We start from the raw sequence: 20754 nt of genomic DNA, 5'->3' as shown, positions 1-20754 counted from the left end.
CCTGTTATTTTTCTTAGAGCAACAAAATCTGAGGGTTGGAGTAGACAAATCCTGAGGGCCATTAAGTTCATCCATTGCTGTATACATCCCATCTCTGGCATCCATGACAAAGGGCCTTCCAGAGTGCTTGGCCACATACCATGAAGGAGAATTGATTATTTTTCAAGACAGCCCATTCTATCTGTAGGTAGTTCTATTAAGAGTACTTCCTTGTATTAAGCTCCTACTGGACGAATAATGTGTCTTTTCTTGTTGCTTCCACCTGTTGGTCCTAGTTCTACAATCTGGAAACAAACAGAAAAGTTGAATTTCTTTCCTACATGCTCACTTTTCAAGAAATCAATCACGTTCATCATGTTACTCCCTGTGATTGTTCTTCTCCAGGCTGAACGACTGTTCTTCCTATAACTGTTCTCTGTTGTATGGGATTTCAAGTACCTCTATTATTAACAGGGACACTCTGTTCTAGAAGCTTTACTTACTTTAATGTTCTTCTTAATTTTTTCCCCAAAAACCAGATGTAATCTTCCAGATACAGAAAAATCACAGAAAGAACAGAACTCATAAATCTTTCATTATAAATATAGAACTTCTATTCAGGAAAATCACATTTATCTTCTGGGAAGGCCGAGCCTATGCTTAATCACTCTTATACTGAAAATTATGTAATGATTAATTTATAATGACATTTCAATGATAAAGGGTGGTATTTGAATTTTGTAAGTGAATTTCAGGCATTAGTAGTTGAAATTGGAATGGAAACGAGGTGGGAGCATGAATTCCCATAGTTCTTCAAATCATATGTCTGCTAGCACTATCCATTATGTCAAAAATACTGGGTAGAGTAAGCCCATATCAAGGGATCATTTGATTCCTTTCTTCCCCTTCACAAAATCCACATGCTTAACGAACGTTTGTATCCTGGTTACATATTCACACACAGAGAAGACTCTGGGGTAAGCACACTAATGCACACTCAGCCCTCAAGAAGCTAACAATTTAGAAGCTATGAAACAAGTCCTTTGCTTCCCTAACTGAAGTGTGCTTTGTACGCCAGTGAATCAAGGAAAAACAAGAGATCACCACATTGGATTGGGTAGCAGAGTGGATTAGTATATATAAATTCTTAACTTTCTTGTTCTAGAAGCACTTTAAGGAAGTTGGAGTGAAGCTTGAGAGGTCAATCAGAGAAGCTCGAGCCCCATGTTAAATGAACATCCTAAAATACAGACACATCGAGTCCTGCCTTTTTCTGCAGTCACGTGTGGGTTCATCAGGAAAGCTGAATTATCTCGGAAAATAATGAGGAATATTCTACTTATGTATTTCAGGTCTAAAATGAGTATATGCCGTATATATCTTTTTCCAGGGCAGACAAATTTAAAATTTTGAATCTTAAAATCTAATATGAAATAAGTGGTGACATTTTATGAACCTTATCATAAGCATATGGCACTCATTCTTGGTTTTGTTTTTTGTTTTTGTTTTTGTTTCTAAAAACATTTGAGTATGTGATAAGTCCCTCAACATTGGCAACGACAGTTGTCCCAGGCCCTGTAAGACTATATCAGCAAGGAAGTTTGACATTTCTTCTGTCAGCAACATATGTCCCTGACGTTCTATCTCCATCAGTGAAGTTAAAAAAATCATGACTAACTCAGGATAGGGCTGGGAGCCCAGTTTTCACAGCCGTAGAGCTTGTTAGTTCCCTTGTGTTAGTAAAGCTGAAATTAAGGATTTGTGCCCCTTGTTAGCGCAGAAAATTCCAGTCTAGCAGGCTCAGGTATAACCCTAACCTCATTTGGTTACAAGGGAGGAAATGCTAAACTGTAGACAGCTTGAAGCTACCTACCACACACCTGAGAAAATAAATTCAAGATTCTTTAGACTGAGGAAGGTCAAGTTCATCCTTAAGGTGCAACTCGTAGTGTTTAGCAATGTACTCAGGGGATTCCAGTCTCAGTACCATTTATTCTTCTGAATTTCATAGTGTTAATAAATGTGAAATTCATAATCTCTGCACTTTATTTTTTAATGATTTTTTATTATATTATGTTAGTCACCATACAGTACATCCCCGGTTTTCGATGTAAAGCTCGATGATTCATTAGTTGCGTATAACACCCAGTGCACCATGCAATACGTGCCCTCCTTACTACCCATCACCAGCCTATCCCATTCCCCCACTCCCCTCCTCTCTGAGGCCCTCAGTTTGTTTCTCATAGTCCATAGTCTCTCATATTTCATTCCCCCTTCTGATTACCCCCTTTCTTTATCCCTTTCTTCCCCTACCGATCTTCCTAGTTCTTATGTTCCATAGATAAGAGAAATCATATAATTGTCTTTCTCTGCTTGACTTATTTCACTTAGCATTATCTCCTCCAGTGCCGTCCATGTTACAGCAAATATAATCTCTGCACTTCAGAATTAAAACGAAGGAAGACTTCATGATTGGTGTACTACATTGAATAATTGGGGATACTTTAGATTAGTTGCTTTATCCATAAACAGAGGCAGAATTACCTGTTTCCTGATTCCTTTACTTAAAATCTTTTATTTCTCCAATAGGTTGTTTGGTTTTTACAAGGGGATTCTGCCACCAATCTTGGCTGAAACACCAAAAAGAGCAGTGAAGGTAAGCATTGTTAACCTTTCCACCAAGTGAAAATAAGACTGCAGTAACAACTTCAGCCCTAAAACATCCCACAACAATGTATGGGACGTTAATGTGAATTAAAGATAAGATAACTTAAAATTTAATGTGGAAATTATAGCATAACTTTTATTATAATTAGGCTGGGTCACTCTTTCAAATATTGGTTTATGGATTTTTTTTCAGGTAAAGGCACTCCCTTCTGATGAGGAAATTATACAAAAAGTACAGTGGTGAATGAAAGTCACGTAATTGAACCACAGCAGCCACAAAATAACTTTTTTTCTCAAAGCAATTCATCAATTTTCCTTAGGAGCAATAATTATTAAAGAGAGAGGGAGAGGAGAGGAGGGAAGAGTGGTAGAAAAACCTTTTTCCCTAAATCAGTTCCATTTTATGAACAGAGCAAACTAATACACTACATTACTTTGTACATGATTCGCGTAGAACACATTTATTTGGCATGCTAACTTCATTTGCTTCCCTGGTCTCCTCTGTTAAAATTCTCTATTCTGGTTTTTACAAAATTATTACTTCCACTATGCTGATTTCCATTCTTTAACCACATAACTATGGAGTTTATGTACTATTTGCCGGTTCAGTGTCTGGATAGGAACACAGAGATCTGGCAGGACCTCCGGGGAACAAAGAACTAAATCTGATCACTCCTTTCAATGTTCTTTTGGACAGAAGTCCCGATCACAGTGACTCTGGCTGGCAGTGCCCCTGCCCCCACACTGGCTTCACCAAATATGGCTTTGTCTTTCCATAGAAGGATAACATACCCTTAGACCAAAAGGCTTCCTTTCCAACTAATGACATAAAGCTTTTTTCAGATACATGACTCAATTTGTATTCCCAATGTTCCTGAAAGGTAAGATGGGACAATTTCTGTACTTTTGCTCAGTAAGCTAAGAGGTTGACTAAGTTAAAATTTATAATAAAATAACCAACATATATTCACAGACACCATACTTCTACATTCTGTCAAAATAGTAATTTCATAGGATTTAATTCAGGTCTAGAATTCAAAAAACAAAGCTTTAAAACATACTTTCTCTATAAATTCGTCCCCTTTGTTGCCATAGTTTTTGTGATTTTGTGTTATTAGTTCAATACAAATTTCATTATAAGGATCTGAATCGCAGTAGAGAATCTGGAAAAAGTTCACCAAAGTACACAAGAGGGCTGAATTGAATTATGAAATGGCTTCACTTGATAAAAGATTGCCCAAGTAAACAAACAGAGCAGAGTTCCTTTTCAAAAGGAAAGTCACTTTGTCTCCGTGGAATAATATATTCATTTGTTCGGTGTTTTACATGGATAAATAGAGTAAACTATAATTAAAGTTTTTCCTGGAATATTTTTCCTTAATACTACACATTGGAGACAATTTAATTTAAATTTGAAGAGGATTAAAGTTTATCAGTGTTGAACAGTCTTTTATGTAAGAAAAAAAAAAAAAAAGTTGAGCTTTACAAAACTGAGTTAGTCTCTACTTAAGAAAAAAGCAACGCTCCCTGCCAGAACAATGGTTAACAGATGAACTTTTGGGCAACTGGATATGGTGTATGTGTCCCAGACATCTTGTTTCAAGTTGATTTTACCTTAAAATTATTGAGACATATGGTAAGTGCGTTGGCTTTTTAAGTATAACTTGGAGTTAAGTGTATCTTTGCCAGATGGATAGCACTAGTTTTTCAATACAATTTATGAAAACATTCATTTTATAGATATTTATCTTGGAATTTGTGGGGAAAGCGATCATCTGATTATAATGATTTCATACATTATAAACTGCTTCATTGTATGGCATCAGAAAAAATATTCAGAGACCATACATACATATATGTATAAATATACCCACACATACATACATACACATATATATGGTCTATGAATGTGTGTGTATGTGTGTATTCCTCGGTACTGACACTTCGATTACAATCATTATTATAATCAGAAACAGACAATATGAAGTTTTTCTGCACTTTATTCTTTGAAATGAGATTCATCATTAAAATAAGACTCATTGATGCTAAATAAGTGAAACTTCACCTTTCACAGATTAAGACAGAATTAGTATTGCAGTTAGCAAAAGGAAATAAAGACCTCAGAAAGAGACCAACTGCTCCTTCAGACATGGGAGGCACGATGTTCCAGGTTCCAGGGTCCAGTCTTGAGATTCACAGGTCCAGAAACACCATTTTTCCATGGACAGATTCTCAAGGACTGCCTGACGCTAAACAGACTCAGGAGAAAGCAGGAGTTGTGAAGGCTGTCTGTTCACCACCATCCCTACACCTGTCATGGTGTCTACACACACTAGATGCTCTCTCAATGTTAGATGCACAAATGAAACAGAGAGAAATAGAAAGTGTATTGATTTAGGGGCGCCTGGGTGGCACAGCGGTTAAGCGTCTGCCTTCGGCTCAGGGCGTGATCCCGGCGTTATGGGATCGAGCCCCACATCAGGCTCCTCCTCTATGAGCCTGCTTCTTCCTCTCCCACTCCCCCTGCTTGTGTTCCCTCTCTCGCTGGCTGTCTCTATCTCTGTCGAATAAATAAATAAAATCTTTAAAAAAAAAAAAAGAAAGTGTATTGATTTAAAACAGGAGACATTCCTGTGCTATTTCCCAAAATTCCCGCATCTACTATTCAGTTTCTGGAAGACCATGACTTCCATTTCCAGCCAAGATAGAGTAACAGAGACCAGATTTACTCTCCTGCCTGAAACGGCAACAAAAATGAACAAAAAATATGAAACCACAGTTTTCAAGACACTGGACATCAGACAAGGAAGGATGGGGACGGGAAACAAATGAGATGAGCTCTATGGTTCTCCCCAACTTACTGCCTTGAGAGGTTTTTCCAGACCCCGGGCACACAGGGGAAATGTAAGCAGAGCCCAGTGTACTCCCTGGCTTGAGATGGAACTGGCAGGCTGGAGAGGGCAAGGCAGCTAGAGTTCACAGGATGGAGGTACCAGAAAAGAGAAAGCCACGTAGAGAGAGAGCTCATAAGCTCTTCAGAGGGACCCCGTAAATATTCAGCTGAGAACCGATGAGTGCATGCATGTGAGGAAACTAGCAAGGCTGGGAAAGAGCTGTCCAGAGCATTCGGGGGAACAGTGCTTGGCCAGCATGCGGGACCAGGGATAGTACCTGTTCCCACCAGCCAAACCGGAGGGCCTCAAAATGCACAGGGCGTTGTTGAGAGGAGTACCCAGAAAGGGTTTGCCCAGGTAGTGGGGACTAGTTGGCCCTAGTCAGAGCGCAGCTTAGGTAGTTAAAAGCAAGATCCAAATGGACCAGACTCCTTCCATGTAATTTAACTGCATCCGGGAACAGAACATCGGGAGGTCAGGTTAGTCCTCAGATTGCTGAGTGAGCGTGAATAGAAGCAAAGGGAAAAGTGCTGGTGAGCTGTGTCACCAGGCAAACTGCACCGACCTCCCCTGCCCAGCCACGGCCTGACACTTCTCCAGAGACCACATGGCAGCCCCTCTCCCTACATGAGACTACCAATTTCAGGATTCCAGTTGATAGCTTATATATGGCACAATTCATTTGGATTCAAGATTTTACATTCAGGATTCTCAAAACCTTGATTGAATATGAATGTTTTCAAAACTCTTTAGTTACATATCAGTATGACTTTGGGGAGGCAGCTTTATTATGTGTTGAGCCCCCCAATTTTATCCTTAGACTGTAACCTCACATCTTGTATGATAGGGTACTTATATCACATCTATGCATTGATCAATGTTGTGGATGAGAAATTTCGTGAAAGCCATAAAGGAGTAGTGTCGTATAGAGAGGAATTAAAATAACAGCTCATCTACTAGTGCTTAAGAATATAGTTCTGGTATAATGTCTTCTAAGCTTTGAACCTGGGAGACATTCAGTAAATATTTGTTGAATGAATGAATGAATATTTTTTGGTAAATATTGGTTTCAAACTAGAATGATGACATTTACATTCTTTTACTGTTACTGAAACTCCATTTTAAAAGGTTGTACCTTTTCCTTCCTTGAGCTAGTGTCTTATTTATTTGAAGCACTATTTGTTTATTGGAATATATGATAATACTTTTTTCATGACTTTTGAATTCAGTACACTGACAGTTCATCACTGTGACTTATGGGGCTTCTTTATTCCCAGGAACCTGAATCATTTCATCCTAGCCATTCACCAAAAGCTTCCAGCAACACTGCTGATGAGTACCAGTCAGCTAATAGTAGTTTGGTTTTCTCACAGTTTTAGTGATGATATAAGAAAAGCATAGAATCGCCCCAACTTGGAGACTTGGAATCCCCTGTGAGGATTGCTACAATGACAGGCCAAGTGCCTATCCCCAGGCTTCTCCCCTGAGGTCCCAGTCTGGTCCTTAATCCCTTGTAACTACAGAAAGTCAGAAATAAAGAAAGACAAAAATCAAACCGCATCTTCTCATTGGAAGAGAAAAGGCAATGAGGTCTTTTGTGAGGTCCATTCATCCCAGAACTTCCTCGAACCCAGTGTTCAGTGTTTCCAAATGTAGGTCATGACCTATGAGTCATAAAATCAATTTAGTGGGTCACTGGATGTAATGGGTCATGACCAGAATTTTTTTCACGAAACAGAATAGAAACATAGTGCATTACACATAGTGAGGGGGGGAAACACTGTTTTACAGCAATGTTTTGTTTCAGTTATAAACACAAGCGTACACTGTATTCATCGTGTGTGTGTGTGTGTGCGTGTGTGTGTGTGTGCGTGCGTGTTGTGTGAATACTTTTTACATAGACTGTGCTCAGAAAGGTTTGAAATCTTCTGCCTTGAGGGACTCTGGGTTTCCAAGGTCAGGGAAGGCAAGAAGACCTCAGCAGCAAGAAAACTCCAGGGCAGAGAATCCCAAGCTGTTAACAGTCACGGCTCCGCAGTGAGCAAGCATGTGTCGTGGTTAAGAGCACACACAGGCTTTGCAGTCGGTCCTTCCACCCACTAACTGCAGGATATGTATCTACAAAATGAGAATCATGACCATAACCTGCTGCCTGATGCCGTTGTATGGACTCAGTGCAGTAGCACGTACAAAGGCCATGGCGTGTTTTCTGGACCACGGCAAGCTCTCGTGAGTGATACAAGTAACTGTGGTTCCTTTATGAGCCAAAGTGAAGAAAGAGAATGAAAACTATTTTCTGAAAGTCCTATCTGGGTCAGGCATGTCAGAATATCTTAGTTAAATGCTATTATTTAAGGAATATTTCAGAAGTTAAGTTTTATGTTCTTGAGGGCTAGAAAGGTCAGGTGACTTGCCCGTGCTTTCACAGCTAAGTAGCATAGGCAGGATTCAGTCCCAGGACTGCTCCCATCAAAACCCCAGCAAGGTGATTGTCGAAGAATAGTGATGATAATGACTATAAAAATGAAGGAAAAAACTTACTTGTAAAGCTTAAGACAATGTCACTTTTCCTTCCATGATTAATGGTTTCACTAAAACAGTAGTGGCCGCTGATGCTGTTTTCTTTTTTTTTTTAACACCAGGAGAATTTCAGGGTTGACACCATACACTAGAATGTTCGACTAAAGAGGCAGGGGTTTCTCTTTATTTACTGCTGTAGGAGGCATCCAATAAATATCTGTTGAATGAGTAAATGAATGAATCCCTGATCTAGAAACGTCTACATCTGTAGTTGAGCTAAAGAAGTATGGCACAAAAGTTATTCCTGGGTCTTTAAAAGAATCAAAATCTATCTGGTGATATAATGACTGTGGGGCTGCCCAGAGACTCATAGAGCCATGTCTACATGGAACTACCTCTTTCTAACAACAGAGTATTATTTGATCCCCAAATTTGCTATTTTTTCTTCCCCCATCTTATTGGGTTATAAAGAAATAGAGTAGAAGACCTTTGAGACCATAAAATTCCCAGGCCTTTCCTGGGGTCTTAAAATTCAGACCCTAGCAAGACCTATGATTGTGCCTTATCAGTGACATCGGCAGCTACTGCTGACAGAGCGCTCGGGAGCCAAACAGCATGATCAAGCGGAGTTGTTTCCCAGAATACAGAGTACAGAAAGAGAGGAGAGAAATGTATTTGGGGCACATTACATGAAGTCTGATGAGATTTACCTCCATAGAAATTTATTTGCAGAGAAAATTTCTAGGATGGACTAGAGGACCTTATTGGGTTTCTGGGATGGAATAGAGGACCTTATTGGGTCTTTGTTTTACCGCGGCATCGTCATCATCAGTGAGTGTTTAGAAACTTCATGGAACAACAGAGATACACAGCAATGTAAGCACAAGTTAAAGATGAGAAGGGGGTGGGTGCCTTTTACAAGTGGGTTAGAAAACTGGGCATTCACTGGGAAAGCAGTTCACAGAGAAAACATAGGAGACCAGAGATTTCAGGTCTCTCTGCCTATAATTTTGAATCACTGCCATAAAAAAGAAGTCTATTGATGTCTGGGGAAACTGAAAATGGTCATGGTAAATGGAAGCTGTATGGTTCATTTACTGCTATAAAGGATTCCATCAGCTCTTCTGTAGGTTATTATAGTTGCATTTGAAAATGTGAATGTAAAAAGTCAGGTCCACTAGCAACTACCCGAGACCAGATTAAAAACTGTGTTTGATGGTTTATCATTTTTCTAAAATGCTGGTTAATTTGAGCCAATTAAAGAGTTTGTTGCAGGAAATTGTTATAAATCTCTGGGTTTGGTTTTGTTTCACAGTTTTTCACCTTTGAGCAGTACAAGAAATTGCTAGGATATGTGTCACTGTCGCCAGCATTGGTAAGTGAGAGTATTTATTATACTTAAGTGTGTGAGTTATTTCATAAAGCGAAATCTGGAAACAAAAACCCTTTTGATTCCCCAAGCCCAACTACTAAAATATGAATTCGAGTTATTCAATGTTCAGCTACTTGTTGAAAGCCATCTTCCTAATAACTCACAATTTGGCTATTTTATAGCTCCCAGTGATGAATTTATGATAACAGTGATATGTGTGGAAAGACCCATATGAGATATGGTCAAGAATATAAAATAAAGAGTACATTTGTCAAAGGTTCTGTGAAAGCCAAAACGTGCATATGTTTACATACTAGGTACTGCGCATATGTGTTTATGCAGAAGTCAGTATGCCTAAAACATTTCCTAACAGGTCACTTTTCCAGCTTTTGCTCAAGCTGTAGGAAATACAGGACTTCGGGTCACCCTGCAGGCAGATGCAGACTGAAGGACCTTTTGTCGTTGAGGAGAACAGGGATGCTACAATGACGCATCTCAGCTGTTACGTGGAGATCACGTGGTGATGTGAACATTTCTCAGGGCCTCTCCTCTCCTTCTTGGTGACTTTGCTGCTTTTCACAAGACAAATTGGAGTGATCAAATGGGTTCTACAAGTATGTGTGCGACAAGAGCCCAAGAGAGAGAAAGTGCACTGATTTCTCCCTCCATATCTGAAGAACAAATGATCCTTGGCCCTCCAATCGACAGTGGGCCTCCCAGCACCTAGAAAAGTCCTCCAGTTTTCCTGCTGCAGTGGGCCTCAGAACTCAACCAGAGAGGCAGTGTTCTGGGCTTCAGCTCTGCCGTTACTTAACTTGTAAAGGTTCACTTCAGAATATTTACTCTGCCCAGTAGACTGTCCAAGAAAAAATATCTGTTATTTTTTAAAACCTACATGCCCCTTCTCTAAGAAGGATACTGTTAAGAAACTTCTTGCCAAGCCTCCTGCCAAAACAAGGTGACTGCGAAATAGCCTTGTGTGGTAGAGGTGGCAGCATGAGTCCTGATACTAGCTCAGATTTTTTTTTATGCCTCACTGCCTTTTCTTAATGTCATTCTCAACTTTGAAAACCTCTTGGTAAGGGGAGGATTAAAAACTTCCTAGCAAAAGACAATAAAATATAGTCTCCAGAGGGCCAGCTGGCTGTTCCTGTGTCGAGCATTGGTACCATGTGAGACGCTGCAGTCCTTTGGACTCCTGAGAATTAAAACAAAAGCATTTGGCCACTCCAGCTACTCTAAGTAAATGCATGCAAACTGTAGACAGTTGTTCTCTTTCCTTGAACTCATTTATTCCAGTTTCTTTTTGATACCACTAGACACTTAAACAGCCCTTAAATGTCCCCTGGTGCTCGCACATGAAAAGCCTAGGAGGCTGGGAACCCAACTGTTACCGCCGGTCTCTGGAATCATCTAAGTAACGTGATCTGCTGATAGCTGATCAATTCTTTTGACAAGGGACTGCTGAACACTAGTTCTGACAGCAAATGTAGCTGAGTTTTATAGAAGAACAAAAAAGTGAATTACTTGGAAGATTGCATATAGTAAGTAATAAAAACCTGAACATCTGGATTTTAGCTTTCCCAGTCAGCAGAGTTTGGGACTGGTATTTGTGTGTGTGTGCGTGTCTGTGTGTGTACACACCCGTGCACACACACGTTTTGGCTTCCATGATAGAAGTGTGAGATAAATGAATAAAATACATGCTCTGGTACCCTATGCAAATGTGTTTAAAGTAGTACTGAAGGGGCATGAAAGGAAAACATGATGGATTATTCCCTCTCCTTGAATCTGTATACTATCCCATTCTTCCTCGGCATGTTTATGTGCGACAGGAACAATGGTTTTTGTAAAGCACTTTACAAAGGGCTTCGCCCATTGTTTTGATCCTCCTATGAGGTGGGGAGATTAGACATCATTGTCTCCATTTTACTGATGAGGAAACCGTGGCTTATAAAAGGCTCAGTGATTTAGACACAGAGCTGCAGCTCGCACACGTGGTACCTTTGTGTGAATTACGCAAAGGCACCCTTTGTCCTGGCTGATGCCTCTCCAGGGCTCCGGATTGGATGGTGGGGTGCAGGCTGGATCTCAGCCTACACACATCCACACACACGTACCTTTTTCTGTGCACAAACTAATGCACATGGCAGCCCTGGTCACATAGCCAAGAAGTGGCAGAACCAGGACCAGAACCCAGACCTCCCTCTGGATCTTCCCTTGTTCCACCTTGCCTGTTGTTCCAAGGTTAGGGAATATTCCTTTTTCTTTTCTCTTCCAGTCTTCTACTTTGGAGAATTTAGAGACTCCTAGTAAGAGTTACCTGTCCTTTGTTCTTCATTGGCTTTTTTCTTCTTTTGGTTGTATGTAGCGTTCCCTCTTCTCCTGCAATGAGAGCTTCAGCACTAAAGAATTACTTTTTTTCAGCATCTGTTTTGGAGATTTGAGGCTTTGTTTCATTTTGTTTTTCTGGTGTGTGTGTGTGTGTGTGTGTGTGTGTGTGTGTGTGTGTTTTAATTGTGGGGTTTGTTGGGTTTGTTGTTTTGTTTTGTTTTTTTTTTTTTGATACAGAGTTTCTGAAAAACCCTTAAACATTCTACTTTGAGGAAAAGTCAAGAAAGTTGTAGTTCCTTTTGCAGAAACTCTTAACTGAGAGCAAATAAGAACCTGACATCATCTTTTGAGAGATGTTCTAGATTTTAGCTGATCCCTTCAGAACAACCTTGCCATTTCTGATCTCAACTTTTGTTCCTCATTTTCTACGTCTAGAAGAATAGGGCAGTTATCGGGGGGTTTTTTTAGATAGGGAAAGGATGAATAAAAAATATTTTTTTGTTTGTCAATTGTCTAGAATAGTGACTCTAACAACAGGGCTATACCTTTAAATGTTTTCAGCTGCACTGTTTGGTTACCTGAAATCTCACTTTTTATAAACATTTTATTTTTGGTTCTGCTCCTTGAATTTTCTGGAGATGCTCAATAATGATTTAAGTAGGTGTTTTAAAAACGAAGCTCTCCTTTTACAAGTCAAACTCTTTTAATTGTTACATGTGCAGATGTTTTAGTATCCACCTTAAATCACTAAAACAACCTTTCTTTTCATTAAAGGAAAAAGTCGCTGTTGATGGGGCTTTGACATTTTATTTTGAATTGTTAGGATGTGGTTTGTGGCTTCTGTAATTTCTTCTTCATGAATTGTCAGCATCTAATCAAGAACTAAAGCTGTTTAGTAATGGTATGTGGTGTATTTATGTACGTTTCTCCATTCTCCACCAAACATTCAGCTGCTGAGTGTAAGGAGTACGATGTTTAACCCAGTACACATCACTTGTTTGAAAGTATTGATTGATTTAACTTTTCTAGACATTTGCCATTGCTGGATTAGGATCTGGACTAACAGAAGCTATCGTGGTTAACCCTTTTGAAGTAGTAAAAGTTGGATTGCAAGCGAATCGGAACAAATTTACAGAGGTAATCATTTAATGTTTTCCTATTGGTGAGGGAATGTAAAAAAAATTGTTTTTAATATATGTATATACTATATATGTAATTATGAACCCAGCTCTTAGTCACTTGTTAAATCCGTAGCAAATTCTTGTTAAAGAAGTAGCATAAGAAAAAGTCAAATTTCTTCCACAAGAGAAGTGTGAGCAAACATTTCTAAAGTCTGATGGACAAACACATGTTTACAAGTTTTTATTTTAGATTTGGAATGTAATCCACAACGACTTCTTTGAAAATGTTTCCCCTGCTTTCAGCAAAACCTCGATTTCACATTACGCTAGAAGAAACTGAAGCAAAAACCACAGAGGTGATAATGTTGTGCTTTTAAAAAAAAAATTATGAAGTCATTTTTCAAAATTGCCTTACTCCTTTCTCCACTCCACCCACCGCCTTCCCCCAAAGATTCTGATAATCTGTCAAGCTTGTCTTTTGGTTTAATCTGAATGAAGCAAGTTAGTAAACCTGTGTAGACGTCCCCGCTTGGACGATGATGGGTCCTGACATTTAATCACTGGTACATGATGTTCCATGAAGACAGCTGCCCTTGGTGTGTGCTGCCTTCACTTCCTCCCAGTTGCCTAATAATTCCCTTTAAACCACCAAGTCCAACTGTGCTTCTTTTATTCTTTTGGGTGACAAGCACCAGGTAGGGAGAAAATAAGGAGATCGGCGTTCCAGGTCCTTCCTTCCTCAGCGTTTTAATTTAATTCCACAACTGGGAAGCATGTGGGCTAAACTGCTTTGGCGTGTCTGCTGACCTGCAGTTCTCTGTAGAGCGGTTCCCCTCCTACCACTTTAGCAGCAGCTGATGGGTGGAGACCCCCGCGCTCCCACCCCACTTCCCGCCTGCCCAAACTGCTTGAGAGCTCCCTGGCAGCTTCTTGAGCAGGGCTGTGGGAAAGAAGGGGGCCCGACTCCCCTGTAGCTGCCCAGCCCCGAGAAGGACAGGGCTGGGCTGCCTCAGCAGATGGGATCCACGCAGATGAAGTCAATCCTAATTAAGGGAGAATTTTTTTTCTTTTACGTTTCAGAAGGTTGCCTTAGTTGTGGTGATGTTCGGCACTTCAGTGAAGATTGAAAGTCCTTGCATTGCCCTAGTCTTTGTTTTGTTTTCTGTTTCTTTGCATGAAGGGAAAAGGCGGTGAGGAATAGGAAGAAGAGAGAAGAAACACTTTTTGAATGTCCACTTGAAATGGAGCAGCCCCCATGAAATCGGTTGAAGGAAATTTTGATTTCTTAGGCTGGGAGAGTTAGCACTAGAAGGAAAACGTGGAGCTCCTCCTCCTCCTCCTCCGCAGCCTCTGTTCCGTCATTGGGAAGCTCGCCGGGGCAGCGAGGAGGCGGCAGAGGAAAGCACGTACCCAGCCGCGGTCCGTATGGGGCAGCACAGAACCGACGGCCGCAGGTGGGACAGAGCACCAAGGAGCACCCGCGGGAAAGAGAATAGTGAGTTATCACAGCAGCCCTGCGCGTGCCGCGTGTTGTCTCTCCTCTGCCCTCAAGGAGGTTCCACACTGAGGCCAAGGAGGAGCTGCTAATGTGTTGCAGGTCTGAAGGCCTTGCTAGAACACGGGAAACACCCTTCCGGCCTAACACATGAGTGCCGCACGTGTACGTGTCCCCGTTCAGTGACAAGAGTGCAGCGTGTGTCAACTGTTTACGTAAACGCAGGCTAGCAGTTTTTAAGTGGGGGGAGAACAGGAGCTTGTTTGGGGTCATTTCCTTTGCAGAATCCACTGAACTGGACTCATTTTTAGGTGTTTACTTAGACAAAACAAAAATCATGGGTACATTATAACCTTCGGTGAGTCAGACATGGTTACACATGTCAACATTTATGTCCGGCAACGATCAAGATTCAGTAGCTGAACTGGCGCTTTCTAGGCAATATTGATCAAGGGAAAAGGAGTTAGTGGTACATAGTCACCCAACATAAAGTAATGGAACTATGTTCCTGGAAAAAAAAAATCTGAGAGGAAGAGATGACATGATAAGAATAGCAAATTTGGGTCTGTTCTTTAAAAATAACTGGTAGTCATTACTGGCAATTGTAGCTATTTCCCATGTCTTTTGTCTAGGACCCACTAACTCCAAAGCCTTCTTCCATTGACTAGCATTTTCTTTGTTAATCTGTGCCTGGGTTGGATTAATCCAGTTGTTAGGTGTGCTCGCTTCAGCATTTCTATGACCAAGAGTAATTATTGCTTTCTTCACTCTGAGGCTTTGTCAGTTGTCAAGAAGTGTGTGCGTTGGAGCTGGTGGGTGGGGTGGGGAAGAGGGAGAGACAGGAAGGAAGAAAGGAATTAATGATCAACGCATTTAAAAGTTATACTTTTTTAAGAAAAAAAGTTTTAGTCCAAGTATAAAAGTAACACATATTTATCTTAGAAAGCACAAAAAATATGTATTATATATAAATGTGTAAACATACTAAAAATGATCTAGACTCCAGAGCAGTGCTGGCCAATAACAATACAACGCAAGCCACATTTTCTAGTACCTTTTAAAAAGGCAAAAAGAAACATGAAATTAATTTAATACTGTTTTTATTTATTTATTTTTAATTCTTTAACCCAGTACATCCCAAATATTGTCATTTCAACGTGTAATCAGTATAAAAATTATATGAGATCTTTTACCCTCTTTTCATATTTGGTCTTTAAATCTCGTGTGTGTTTTATGCTTACAAGCATACTTCAGTTTGAACTAGGACATTTCAAGTGTTCAATAGCCACATATGGGTAGTGATTTCCTTATAGGACTGTGCAGGTCTGTCATGCAAAGGAATTCTTACCAACTTCTAAATTGTGATTACCTCTGGAAAGGAGACTAGAATAGGGGGAGTGGAAGGTAAGCGTTTAAGGGAAGGGCTTTGTGTAGTTGAATGTTTAACGTGAGAATGTATTCAGCATTACCTGTGAATATTTACTTTAAAAAGTAACACTTTCTTCGTAGAAAATTTAGGAAAAACAGGAGAGTATAAAGAAAAGTATGTAATCCCAAAGAAATGTTCTTTGGCTCTGCCAGGATCCAGGCTCCCTTTAGCGAGAAGGTTCTCAGCTGATTTGGGTAGAAATGACTTGCTGGTCCATCTTAAGTCCCCATGTTGCATAATTCAGTTTCCATTACTTCATTTGTAGTAGCAGAAACCCCCATTATTTCCTGCTCTATAATTTCTAAAAAAAGTTGAAACCTTACATGTGGACTATCGAAGAACATATATAAACAGAGCTGTCTAGAACAGGAGGGCCACTGGTGAACTGGCCTGTCTCAGGGTCGGAGAGAGATACACCCATCATGCTCTTTTCCATTTTCTAACATGACCTTGAACAAGTTACGTGCAGTTCTCTCGGTGACAGAATGATGGCGATGGGTCAAGTTGTCTTACAGCGAGGCATTTCTGGGAAGTGGCTGGAAGCAAGCTCTGGAGGGCCGTCTCTGTCATTGGCCATGTGACAAGTTCATGTTTCCCACCCTGACTGTAGTTGTTTCGTATTTTGTGAGGGGAGAATAATAGTAATAGGGTGGAGATGTTTATGCAAAGCTGTCAACGTAGCCTGTCCTGTAGTGATGCTTTAATGTGTCAGTAGTTGTTATTACACATTTTATGAGAATTTAAATGATAATATATGCAAAGATCCTAACACAGAATCTGGTACATTGGTAGGCAGTCAACCGACGATAACTATTTCAAGATGCAAGTTGATCTTTAAATGCTGAAGGTTACCTAAAGACCTTTATCCTGAGATAGCACCCCAATTAATATTGAGCAGTGACAGCTGACTCCGGCTATGGGCGTGTAGACAGCTTACAGAGTGTGGTTGGTTTGCTCCCTCGGTCCACGTTAGGCAGTGCTCAGCTGCCAGTCCAATCCATTCAGCCGGAATTCTTTATCAAGGCTTAAGGGCGGGCAGCCTGGTTACAATGCCTGCTGACAAGGTCTTTAAGCTCAGATGCAGGTCTACCATCATAAACAGAAGAAGCTGGATCTCCGTTTGCTGTAAATAGCTAGCAGGTAGCAGCAGAAGTTAGAGATTGACGCAAAAAACATTTGAAGCCACTTGGGAAAGAATTCCATTACAATCAAGATATGCTTCCTCTGGAATAGTTGTACAAAATCAACATGTATTTTTTCTGAAGGGAGGGGAATTGGGAGAGAGAGAATCTTAAGCAGACTCCATGCCTAGCACTGAGCCCAACACGGGGCTCCATCTCACGACCCTGAGATCATGACCAGAAGCTGAAATCAAGAGTCAGACGCTTAACTGACGGAGCCACCCAGGCGCCCCAAACATGTATTCTTGATCAAGCCCCTCCATCACTTCAAGTGCATGGAGTTGTGAACGAAGCTCGTTCTCAGCCTTTTCAGTTAATTATAGCCTACCAGTTGTGATGGAACACGAAACGGATGGGCTGCAGGCAGAACGGCCACGTGGCTTGCCGACACCTTTAAGAAAAGCAGAGCAGCTTCCCTAGGGGCTTATTTTGCAGCTAGATAACTCTTGTTGTCCCCACCAGCAGGCACCTGTCTGCTATTCAGCCCTTGTACCCTTGTGTCTTAGACACGAACCACTACAGAGTCCTGCACAGGAATTGTGGGTTTTCCTATTTCCCCAGCCGGGGGAGGCGAGTCACCACGGGCCTTTAAAGACGAACATCTCCCAAGAAGTTGCTGCAGCTGAGAGAAGCTTGGCAGTGGAGGACAGCCTAGGGCAGCCAGTCAATACTCATCTCAATAATCCACTTAACAAGGGGCATCTGGGAGGCTCGGTCGGTTAAGCGTCCGATTCTTGGCTCAGGTCGTGATCTCGGGTCCTGGGATTGAGCCCGGAGCTAGGCTCTGGGCTCAGCAGGGAGTCTGCTTCAGGATTGTCTCTCTCCCTCTACCCCTCTACCCGCACTCTCTCTTTCTGAAATAAATAAATAAATCTCTTTTTATAATAATTATTATATTATGTTAGTCACCATACAGTACATCCCTGGTTTCTGATGTAAAGTTCGATGGTTCATTAGTTGCGTATAACACCCAGTGCACCATGCAATACGTGCCCTCCTTACTACCCATCACCGGTCTATCCCATTCCCCCACCCCCCTCCCCTCTGAAGCCCTCAGTTTGTTTCCCAAAGTAAATAAATAAATCTTTAAAAAAATATTACACTTAACGTCTTGTAGGCAATGATAGGGTGGTAAAGATGAAGCATGCGGACTGCCCCAGTCTGAGGGTACACAGCGGAAAGTCTAGAAGGAGGTTGTGGGAAGCAGGCAGATATCCCCCTCGGTACTGTGGGGGGGGGCATCACTGGCAAAGGACCAGAATGGGGCCCTCTGAAGAACGAGTTCCTGAACGGGGGCCCCTCTGGCTGGGGTGCAGGACTGGCTGAGAGGAGAGGCTGTGTCTGTGATATTCTTGGAGCCCCAAGCAATTCCCATGAGGATTTCCAGGAATGGCAGGTGACTTGCTGGCTCCTACTGCCTGCATTCTCCCCTCTGTGGTCTAGGCTCGATTCTCTAGCCAGTCAGAAGTATGTTACCCATAACATATGCCTTCCCACTCAGTTTAGCCATGAACTCTTCGAAAAATACAAAGAAACTGTGGTTCCTTTGGTTCCTGGTACTTCCCTCATCTCCTTCCAGCTTCTGTGTAAAGTATTTCAATAGGTGTGCTTGTCGCCTCCACTTTTTAAATTACCACCATATCAGTCAAAGACTATAATCCCTGCCACACTTCCTCCAATTCCAATACCAGAATCTTGGCCAGCATCTTAAAATTCACAGTGAATAAAGAGAACCGGTCTCTAATTTAAATATGCTTGACCTTCTGTGGGGAGCAAAGTAATCACAGCTTTGTCATGCTCTGGTTTGGTTCAGTGGGTGTAAAAACATGTTCAAATAAAATCGGGATAGACCCAAATTTCCCCCCGTCCTTCAAACTAAACCCGAGCAAAGTGTTGTTCTGGTTTGTAGTCTCCTTGGCTTAGGACTAGGCTTGCCCAAGGATTTTTCTACTGGAGATGGTTTGCATATCCAGTCTTGCCAAAAGTGTGACTTTATAGCTTGTTGTCCTTGTAGGACCTTTCTCCCCTCGAACTGGGTGCATTGTTTTTTAATCTATATATTTATAAGACCTAGAAGTCCCCTATCACTCGTGCTAAGCCAAGTGGTTACTTGGCTGGCATGCTCTCTGCAAGCCTAGAAAATGTGAATTTCTCCCCAGGAGCAAAATCTTGGATGAATTGCTTCCCGGTTTTTCTCTCCACTTTGAAATCTACTTCAAAGTTATTATTTGGCTAACGGGTTATGTTTTCCTTCCCTTGAGGTCTATAGGATTTGCCTCTGATGTGTGGATGGGGGACAGGTTTTCCTTCTACTCATTTTTATCTACATTACATATGAACGTAATCATTCTCACCCCCAAATATGAAACTAAGGCTTAAGTGAATTGCATAGCCTGTTTCCTCTCTACTTAGTCTTTAAAGATGTTCAACCCAAGAAAGGAATAATTAGTCTTCTGCCTTTATATGATTGTAATTTTAAGGTTCAGTGAACAGATAGCAAATGTGTCCTTGATGGTAGAATCTTTAAAGATAGGGATTTTTTTTAAAAATTAGGGGAATGGGATAGACCGGTGATGGGTAGTAAGGGGGGCGCGTCTTGCATGGTGCACTGGGTGTTATACGCAAGTAACGAATCATGGAATTTTACATCAAAAACCAGGGATGTACTGTATGGTGACTAACATAATATAATAAAAAAATTATTATTAAAAAAATAACAACAAAAAAAATTAGTTCAGGGTTTGATTCTGCTTTTGGATAAACACCACTAAATATAATTCTATACACTTTCTTCTGGGAGCTTAGTAATCTAATCGAGATCAGATCATACAGAAGATCACAAAGCTTAGTGATTATTTTCTCCATAGGCAATCGACGAATGTTTAAACTTAGTTATAGTATGTAGAGTCAACATAAAGTAAATAGAAGCACTGCATTTTGCAATTATCTCTTTCAAGAAAGAAGGAGGTTGAGTCAGAGAGCAAGCGTGTGGCTCTGTTTACAGATAGTGTGAGAAGCCAGCTTCAAGGGCATGTCAGCATTCATGATGATGTCCTAAGTTCAAATTTTTCCTGCATTACCATGTGAAATACTGCCTGGAAACTGTTCAGTACCTAAATTATTTCTTTCCAGTCTATGATTCTTGTGGGCAGAAAAGTGAATTATGTATATGAATCCATTCCTATAGTTATCTTTCAACAATACCTAAGGCAGCAGCCAAGTTGTCTCTCTATTATCATTTACAGAAAATAGACTTCAGTCTTCCATTCAGCTGTGCCAGGAGTTTTGCTTTCAGAACTGAGACTTTGAAGTAATGATAATAGCTACCATTTACAGAACATCTACTATATGCCAGATACTGTGTAAGATGCCTTACATGTTTTTTCCTTTATTTGATTTTTTTCCAATTTATATAATTTTGCAAATTATAAAAGTATTACATTGCCCCCCCACACACACACCAATCAAGTAATACAAAACTATATAAAGAAAAAGCAGTTGATGATTTCCACCAGCACTTCCCCGTGATCCCAGTGCTTTGGTAACTGCTCGTGCCTCCTTCCCCTTTTCCCAGTGCCCGCACATTCTTGGTATTTCAAATTCCCCCGCTACCTCTGTAAGGGAGGTGGCTTTCTCTCGGCTTCGTTGATAGGGAAAATAAAGCCTTATGAAGTTAGTAGCTCTTAGGAACTGAATGTTAACATAGAGTTCTCTTTCTAGGCACTGCGCTGCTTTTATTGGGATAAAGATATGTGGGTGATC

At 40.9% G+C, this 20754-nt stretch overlaps 1 protein-coding gene across 4 annotated transcripts in view; it reads left to right on the top strand.

The window, feature by feature from the left end:
• The window catches only part of SLC25A21 (solute carrier family 25 member 21), a 472035-nt gene that overhangs the window by 417965 nt on the left and 33316 nt on the right, over positions 1 to 20754 (top strand). For all 4 annotated transcript variants that reach the window (XM_045799826.2, XM_045799836.2, XM_087859066.1 and 1 more), the window contains 3 exons: positions 2569 to 2635; positions 9376 to 9435; positions 12796 to 12903. In XM_045799826.2, the coding sequence (XP_045655782.1) occupies positions 2569 to 2635; positions 9376 to 9435; positions 12796 to 12903 (235 nt within the window). The remainder of the gene's footprint in view (positions 1 to 2568; positions 2636 to 9375; positions 9436 to 12795; positions 12904 to 20754) is intronic.

Source organism: Ursus americanus, chromosome 35, assembly GCF_024610735.1.
Source record: "Ursus americanus isolate L20-20 chromosome 35, mUrsAme1.1.p, whole genome shotgun sequence".
In the NCBI taxonomy this organism is placed as follows: Eukaryota; Metazoa; Chordata; class Mammalia; order Carnivora; family Ursidae; genus Ursus; species Ursus americanus.
The sequence above is the reverse complement of the archived record's forward strand: the minus strand, read 5'-3'. Positions and strand labels throughout refer to the sequence as shown.